Here is an 8,975-nt window from a genome sequence, read left to right as displayed (position 1 = left end):
TATTATTTAAATGTATATTGATAACCCTCAATTTTAAATGAATGAAGAGTAGAAAAAGCATCATGGTGCGAAATTGTTGATAATCATTCGTTGCTTTTCTCACGTAACATAATACTCTAGCTTTAGAATCATTCATGGATAACCCTAAACTTCATGAACAAAATGGAAGTTGACGCATGCGTTATTCCCTTATATCGCTTTCATCATAGATTAGATTCGAGGATTCTTTTCTTCTGTTTCTTATCATATTATTAGAAATTAAAAGTATTTACATGTTTACGTTTTGCTAATACGATGTTTATAAAATGCAGAACGATCGAAATAAATGTAATACAATAGCAATCTGCTCTTCCATAACCAAATTAGAGAGCATATACTTGATAGTAAAAATAAAAACAATAAAAATAATAAAAACACAATGAATTTATGCTAAACACTTACAGATAACAAATTTTGCGTTTTCGGATAAGGTACGTGGCAGCGTCATAATTATTCTTGTTATTATCATCATATTGTTCTTCAGTGAAAATATAAAAAATTTGAATTCATGCGTATAACGCATCGTTGCTCAGTATTATATCATACTTTGCGAACACAAGCACGAGTGCTGAGAAATGACGCATCACTATACAAAATGGAAACGAACTATTGAGAGTCAGTCACTTTCTCATCATGCTTTCCAGAAGTTTGGATTTTGTTGTAACCTCCTCTCAAAAGTTTCGTACCACCCTTGAATAGCAGATAGCGGTACAAAGTTTTCTGTTGGGTTTGGTGTCATTTGTGCTTGTGTCACAGAAAAACTCGAAACATAATTCAAAAAACTTGTAAGCATCTTCTGAACAAATTCTAAAAAGGAGTTTGACGTGGCTTGTGTTACTGTAGCTGCTTGTTGTTCTATAGCTCCAATGGGTTCCACCGAAACCCCTATTTGTGCTACATGAGAAATCTTTCCTACTCCAAAAATTCCTAAATTACTATTTTCGAATTCATGATTCTTCTTCAGAGTGGATATCTTGAATATGGCAGATGGCTTGACGTTTGAAATATACCCGAGAAACTGCCAATTAGGCGGAGCAGTTGGATCTGGCCAACTGAAATACACTGTAAAGACCAAGGGTCAATAAGAATATGCAGGTGAATTTGTTTAATTGTTATTGTAGCACATACCTGCACCACCTGTACCATCAGGTAACGGTATAGCACCAGTGAGAAAAACCACAATATGGTTTATATTATCCGCATCAGGTACTGTTATTAAAAACTGGTTCTCTCCTATCTGTTGAAAATCCGTTTGGACCTACGAAAGATGTTACATTTACAATTACATATCGTTTGTATATGTTTGGAAATTGTGGTTTACTATTTGAAACTTGAAAAAATCTAGATTCGTCGACATGATATTTACATATTCGATTAAATGCAAAGACGCTCGTGACAAGTTGGCGACGGGGTGGGGTGAAATGTGAGCATTACTGAGAGGTAACAGAAACAAGATACGAAACAAAACGACGCAAGCATAGGACATTAGCGAAAATCAGGAAAAGAGAAGTATGTTACGTAGAAACACTGATACGTTTGTGACAAACGATACATTTACATTTAATTGATAATTTAGCATCGAAAATGAAATACAATGTTGGTACTTGCATAGCAAAGCATTGATACTTACGAGTCGACCAGATACAATTATACCAAGCATCTTTATGTCGAATCTAGATCATTCTATCGCTTTCTACTTATCACGCTACACCAGTAAATGTTCGGCAAGTATATAATAGATATATAATAGGTTGTCACACCATCCAAACATTTACAATCGGTTGAATGATGTTTATCACGATTCATGTGGCTATATAGAGAGTGGAAACTAAAGTAATACTAGTTACTAATATCTAAGGTAGTATCCTCATGTGTACACACGAAGCTTAATATGAATAATTTTTCTCCATGCTTTTACTTTCGAAACCAAAATAAAAAGATTCAACATTCAAAATGTTCTTTTTGTATGATATAATTTCCATAATTTGCTACTTTGCTGAGTTACCTATCATCGTCTTTTATTATATGTCTTTATATGATAATTCGAGATAAACACAGGACAAAGACAAAATACTAATTCAACTATGCTATAACAATACCACCTGTTAGTGATTCTAATCTATATACTTTATGTATCCAATTTGTTTCTTTTCTTTACACATATATATTTTATGTATTGAAGAATTATATTTGAAAAATTTAGAATTTTACATTTTACGCACAATTCATAATTACTATATATTATATTGAACTACTCTTTTGTATTATGTATGTTCAATTTACAGATTCAAATAGACAATGATCTTAGTTTCGTAAAAATAGGTATGATTAAGTTTGAAACAATTTGAGAGTACTTTTTTTCATTTCCATTAAATCATTTTTAACTGTAATGTTCTTTTCGTACACAGTAGCAAAGAATATCAGTTCTTGTCCTCGATATTAAGGTGGTATGAATAAGTGTTCTGGATGAACTATCTATAAACAGCGTCGAGTAGCGTTAAAGTTAAAAGGAAGATAAAGACACACTTATATCGTGTTTACAGTAAAGATGTCATCTCTGTCGGAAAAAACGGAAGATCAAATACACGTATCTAACGAAAATGAAATGTTTGTTCAACATGTGTAGCATAAATCAATGACGTCAGTAATTTCCTAATGATTCCCTTAATCTTACGGCAGATGACAAACCATTGAGAAAAGCTTGCTTTTCGTTATTATTCGATCGTTACATAGAAATAGAATGTGAGAAAAGGAAGGATTTATATAGAGAGCAGATTTGTAATGACGGTTGGAAAAATTGAAATATCGTGAGTTAAAGGCGGAATAAGATAATCGGTGAATCGAAAGTCCCTGGGTGGATGGTGATGGCGATGACGATGGCGACGGTGAGAGCAAACCTCTACGAAGTTCGATGTGTGTGACATCACTCTTCATTGTTGGAGGTTTACGTCATTCTCGAGACTGGTCTTAAGTCGGTGCGCGCGATCTACAGTAGTGTAGACACGCGTACAGACTAGTGGCGGGAAGTGATAGAGACGAAAGAGGCGAAAAACAGGCGAATTACCGTCGCGACTGCGCGAAACATGTTGGACGTGTCGTTTTTCATCAAAACGAAATTATTGTTCGTCCGGTAGTGCGAGTTTTCCCTTTAAACCGAAACTAATGGCGAATTAATTGGATATAAGTAAGAAAAGGAGAAAGGATACCGTGTCAATGCGAACCGAGGAGTGAGGGTAACTAAGAAGGATAGAGAGGAGAGGGTGAAAGAAAAAAAGAGAGAAGGCTCGAAAGATAGAAAAGGAGAAGGATACGAAGCGCGACGTTTAACAGTAGTAGCGCTGATTTGTGATTTCATCGACGGTTACTGATTTCGAGGGAGCTCGATATGAATCGAGTCTAGTGAGTTTTCGAACTGTAGAGTACTTTTTCGCGCGGCAATAATATCGCGTGCGGTGTCACCGATAATATCGAAAAGAATGTTCACGAGCATGTAATTTATTTGTGATACATCCAAGCAGTCAGTGCCTCTTTGACGACGACGCGTTCTTACATTTTAAATATAACGGTGTATAAATAAGTATGAGCAATAGCGGGAGTGCACAATCAGAGATCTCTCATCGTTCATTTTTCCAAAGAATCTGAATTTCATTGTCGCGTGTTTTTTTTATTCGTCGTTGAGACTCGTCAACGAATGCACGTGAAATGCAGTCGGAATCAATGCGTTTCCCTTTGAAGTTTACCACATATGTTTTTCGTGCGTGGGCATGCAGCACCGAACTATCGTCAAGGTTAGTGTGCCTGACAGGCTCTCCATCGCCTTGCGAACTTACGCTAGTTCTCAATGGGTAGCAGTGAGTAGCTGCAGTAGGTAATTAAATAGTACACTTTCATGTGTATGTCTGTTAGTAGTAACGCTACATCTCAACCATTCCGAATATATATCTTACGTACACGATAACCACAATTTTCTTTCTATATTCTTACATTTCTACTTAAAAAATGAAAATTTAAAATAAATTCGAATGATCTTCATGTTTACTGTGTAATTTCTGTAATTATACGCACAGAATGTATTGAACAAAATAAAGAAATAAGGCGAATGATAATAATAATGATGATATCATTTTCTTCCCAAATAGGAAAATTCAAAATTCTCCTCTGTTGGATGATTAAGAGATAAATATATTGAATGGGCATTAATCTCTTGCCTAATCACACATCAGTTTGAACAATGAAGTCTTCCTATATATCTGTTCAAGTTTATGTCAACGGATATCGACAAAGTCTATGTAAGTACAATTTTTGCAGAATACAGATTATTACAAACACATTCCTTATCCATCTTGAGCTAATAAATATCTTCAATCTATGAGTGATTTTGTTTCAGGGAAAAGAAACATACGTAATGTTGTCATTTGCATACTGGGTGCATATACACAAAGAGTGGCGACTTACTAAAAATTATTTGATTATTGGTCCTCCTGCTTATATAATGCTCCAAGAAAATTATATTTTTGTCACTGAATTGGCACATTTGTGCAGAGAAAGGTAATGCAAATATTGATCTCCTTTCAACTATTGCTACTTTTCTTCAACAATTCGACAAAAGGGAAATGTGTATGTTGCAGGCTTAAAGTATCGAACAATTGGTTGCGTCATTAATCAAAGCAGAAATAGTTTTTCAACGATGCAGCGTAGCATGCTTTTCCTTGTTGCAAAAGGATTTGATATTTGGAAGTATGTTTACTACTACAGATTTACATACATTAAGTTAATTGATAATAAGATGATTCTAGCATTACCACACTCCAACCGAAATTGATTCAACTTTTATCTATACTATTTTACAATCAGTTGAAAATAAAATTAAGAAAAAAATATTGAATGTATATATATCGAATCCTCTTGCAAACCGGATAAAGATTGACATTTTTCTAATTCGAGTGTGATAATACTGTTTCAAGTTATAAATAGTTTGTTTCATCAAATTATGGTTAATTCGTATATATTTTATTCCAGAACAGCCGCTTCTATGAGTACCATTCGTCTGTTGCACTGTGATGGAAAAGATACTAACAACAAAAGCGCTTCAAGTGAGTATATCATACATAGATTTCAGATATATAGAATTTTGCGTGTATTGACACGCATCGCATGTTTATAGCGTTTATTTCTACAGATAGAATGGCATATGAGGTATTTCTGGGTGGATCCTGTAATCCAACCACATGGAGGTCAGAAATAGCGATACCGACTCTACAGAGACTCGGGATCACTTACTACAATCCCGTACGTGACCATTTGTATTCATTCTAGCCTGATCTACCTATTGATTAGTCGTTGGTACAATTGTAAAAATAAATAAATATTTCAGCAAGTGTCGCAGTGGGGACCGGAATTAATAGCTCAAGAATACGAAGCGAAACAAACAGCGAAAGTATTACTCTTCGTAATTGATAATCAAACACGCAATAGCGCAGGCATCATTGAAGCAGCTCAGTTGGCAGCTACGCGCCGCGAGTCTTTAATTCTTGTTATTTATCCGTATCGTCAGGGTCAAACGATACTTGGCGAAACTGTATCTCTACAGTAAGTGCCTTGTTTTCACTTTCTCTATTTTTTGTTGATATAGATTACTCTCATTTTTAGTATTTGTATCATAAATGTTAATTCTTATTTAGGGAATATTGTGACCTGATGAATGGATTGCTAGTACTTCAGTATCTGATGGAGAGACAGAGGATACCAATATTTGAAAGTGTATCAGTTGCTCTGAATTGTACATCCAAGGTATAAATAGATAAATCACTGAATAAAATACGTAACAATAGATGATTGTTGTGGTACATATTTTGTAAATTACATTGAGCGAAATAAATTTAATTGTTTATACTAAAAAGCTACTGATCTACGTTTCTCCATAGATGTTACGTGAGGAAATTAACGTGGAAGATCTGCATGCCGATGATGGTATTAGGCCGATTAAAATATCATTCGGTCAAAATGGAATGGATCTGGTGTAAGGATTTTTCGCTGAAACTGTACATACATATTTATGTAAGTGTGATTGTGTCGAATATTCGATTTTAACCTACTCTCTTGCAGTATGCTCAGGGAGATTTTCAAGTCTATGGATATGAACGATAATGGGGCCGTCAGCTTGGAAGAAGTAAGTTTCACTAGCGTCTATTTGCCACATGTTTGTAGAAAAACACATATTGCTTGTGAAAAGCAAATTATAACATATTCTTGTTACAATTGTTACAATTATAACATATTCTTGTTACATTTGCTTTGCACTCTTGATTTTGTAGGCTTGGATAGCATTACAATCGAGTGTCAAGTGCAACGTACCATCGATGTCAGAGCTTCTTAGTGTCGTGAACAAGTCGGGTAATAAATATTATACTTTCCGCATAATGAAAATCGCACGTGTACATCTAACGCGTTGACAATGCCATATATGGTAATAACAGTGTGTAGGCGTTCGGTTATAGCTCAACTATATTTTCTCTACTGTCTGCGTTTATATGTGCTTTCAGAAGCGTATAGGACGTTGATAGACGATGGATTTCCAGCGAAGAGGGATCCAACGGAATTACGGATAAACTTCGAACAATTTTGTGCCTTAGCTACCGAATCAGCGTGGAGGACGAAGAGCAACGGCGTCTCTTGTGAAAGTGAGATACCTTCAGTTTGGAGTATTTTATGTAGGAAGGCGTCGAAATTTCTTCGCAGAGCTATCGTGCAACCTTTTAACCGTTTCCTAGGTATTTCTTATTCTCAAAAATTTGCCACGACCTGTAGTAGCGTGTGTATCGTTAGCGTGTATCAACTAGCAAACAGGTCGTTACGAGACGTTCGTGCCTCGATTAATTGTTCACGAAAACGTCCGAGCAGTCGAGTGTACGATTCGTTCGACCGTTCAACTTTTTAGATTGGACCAATTTCTTCGTGCCAGAATCCGAGAAGAGAGACTTGTACGTTGGAGTAATCGGTAAAGATCAGTTTTGGTTAGAAACGACCGCCATACCCTCGATCGAGTGAGCATTCGAGATGTAACGTTCTTTCGATTCTCTCCACTACGACAATGTCGTTGTAAGTTTACACGTAAATTGTTTCTCGTTTTAGATCTATTGGATTATCCTTCTATCGATCAAGCCTGAACGAGTACAACGTAAAGGTGTTGCCACAAGAATTGCAGAGGATGAAAAATTCACGGTTAATATTATTGATCGTACCGCAACATTCGCGTGGTGTCACTATAATGGCATTGGCAGCTCACCTGATTGGATTACGCGCAAAATTAGTCCTATGCGTTCAAGCGCTTCCCGAAGACTGCGTAGTTTCTGGTGAAAAGGTAAGCGTTTTTGTGTATGTCTTCTATAAATAATATACACTTCTATAGATATTATTATACACAAGTATAAATATACGTCTCATTTTGTTCCTATAGCTTCTATATTCTTTCTTCTGTATTTCTTTTTTCCTTTTCTCATCTCTTCGTCTTTCTATTATACTTATCTTATAATCTCCTGTTTTTCCATTGAACCAAATTTTACATATATTTATATAGAAGGTAACATTTTCTTTCAGCTAACTGAACAAGCCATAAAAGACTACAATCGGGGAAGAATGTACCTGTCGGACTACGCGACGCGCGAAGGTGTACCTGTTTTTCAGAATATCGCAGATGCTTTGCAACATGCGATACAGCTAGTTCAGCATCTCTGTTAATTTTCTTCTTTTTTTTTTACATCCCTCCTTTTTACTCCTCCCTTTTTTTCTTTTAATTTTCCTCAACCCCTTCCGTCCCTCTCCCGCTCCTACTCTTCTTCTTTTTCCTGTTTATATTTTTATCTTTTTCTTTTTCTTTTTTTTTTTCATACAAGTAAACTTTTCAATTCACCAATTAATTTATTTTTATTATTAGCGATAATGTTCAACTACTAATCGAACAAACAAAAACAAATTTGAGCTTGTCCTGATTAAGTAAAGAATCCATCCAATCAACAGTAGCTGTGAGATTTACGATAAATCTTGACAGTATATTAGCGAAAAAAATAATAGCGTTATCTCGATTTGTTAAAATTGGGAAATATTTACATTTCGAACACGCAACGGATTTCATTTTCATGAAGTTGCTCGTATCGAGTCAGCTACATTAAACTAACTTGAATTTGAAATTTTCTCGCGGTAGTTGAACATACATTTTATAGTGATTCAACTCAATAATTTTGTAACCATTTGATAACTGGTTGAGGATTGATATACGTGTATTGTACATAGATTATTAGCTGTTTCTAACGATCTAATGATAATTAATTTGAAATTTGTTAAAACGGATGTATGAGCATGCGTGGGAGACGTTTGATAGTATTAAATTTGTGTGCGTAAATGTGGACAAAAGACGCGTACCTGTGTACAAACAGAAACCTTTATCTAGCGCTACTTTATACTATATTGTATGCTGTGACGCATAACGCGGATCCGTATTTCGTCCGTGGGTAACAGAAATTACGAGGAAGTTGTAATTCTAGAATTCTATCTATGTACGAGAAATATGCAGGACAAACAAAAGTGAAATTTAACTGTATGTAAAATATCTTAAACTCATTCGATATTGGTTGAAATAATTTAAACAGTTCAGCGCATTCTCTGCCGCTTCCCGTCCCTCTTCACTTTTCGTCTTTGCCTGTCTTTCCTAATTTTTCACTCACTCAGTCCTCTCCCTATCTTTTTCATTCACTCACTGACTCATCCCACACTTTCTGCTGTTTTTATAACTTGATGAACATTTTCTTTGTACAATAAAAAAATATTGTTTTTATTTGCGACGTTTGTTTCATCGACTTTTTATCTAGATAAAACAGCATGATGTATAGAAATGACTCGACAGTAGGATACAATGAAAATGTGATGTGAAATGAGAAAAG

The 8,975-nt window shown here is 35.3% G+C and overlaps 2 protein-coding genes across 12 annotated transcripts; one reads left to right on the top strand and one right to left on the bottom strand.

Annotated features, from left to right (window-relative positions):
* Positions 1–215: 215 nt before the first annotated feature.
* On the bottom strand, positions 216–1,854 carry LOC117216905 (protein OPI10 homolog). Of its 2 annotated transcripts, none has more exons than XM_033464070.1 (3): positions 1,670–1,854; positions 1,168–1,297; positions 216–1,101 (listed from the first exon to the last, which is right to left on the bottom strand). In XM_033464070.1, the coding sequence occupies exons 1-3, from the start codon at positions 1,697–1,699 to the stop codon at positions 671–673; spliced, it is 591 nt and encodes a 196-aa protein (XP_033319961.1). In that variant the 5' UTR covers positions 1,700–1,854; the 3' UTR covers positions 216–670. The 2 variants fall into 2 exon arrangements, with proteins under 2 accessions (XP_033319961.1, XP_033319960.1); XM_033464069.1 differs by lacking the exon at positions 1,670–1,854 and adding an exon at positions 1,406–1,542.
* Positions 1,855–2,535: 681 nt separating this feature from the next.
* Positions 2,536–8,956, top strand: LOC117216896. 10 transcript variants are annotated; one of them, XM_033464046.1, is made up of 14 exons: positions 2,536–3,827; positions 4,179–4,328; positions 4,427–4,587; positions 5,059–5,132; positions 5,204–5,328; positions 5,414–5,628; positions 5,721–5,829; positions 5,964–6,058; positions 6,145–6,208; positions 6,354–6,432; positions 6,582–6,809; positions 6,977–7,082; positions 7,171–7,399; positions 7,636–8,956. In XM_033464046.1, the coding sequence occupies exons 2-14, from the start codon at positions 4,302–4,304 to the stop codon at positions 7,774–7,776; spliced, it is 1,653 nt and encodes a 550-aa protein (XP_033319937.1). In that variant the 5' UTR covers positions 2,536–3,827; positions 4,179–4,301; the 3' UTR covers positions 7,777–8,956. The 10 variants fall into 10 exon arrangements, with proteins under 10 accessions (XP_033319937.1, XP_033319938.1, XP_033319940.1 ...); XM_033464047.1 differs by having other exon boundaries at positions 2,536–3,903; XM_033464049.1 differs by having other exon boundaries at positions 2,536–3,907; positions 6,582–6,719.
* The last annotated feature ends 19 nt before the right edge of the window (positions 8,957–8,975 follow it).

Source organism: Bombus bifarius, unplaced genomic scaffold (genome assembly GCF_011952205.1).
Source record: "Bombus bifarius isolate JDL3187 unplaced genomic scaffold, Bbif_JDL3187 scf7180000007974, whole genome shotgun sequence".
Lineage (NCBI taxonomy): Eukaryota > Metazoa > Arthropoda > Insecta > Hymenoptera > Apidae > Bombus > Bombus bifarius.
The sequence above is the reverse complement of the archived record's forward strand: the minus strand, read 5'-3'. Positions and strand labels throughout refer to the sequence as shown.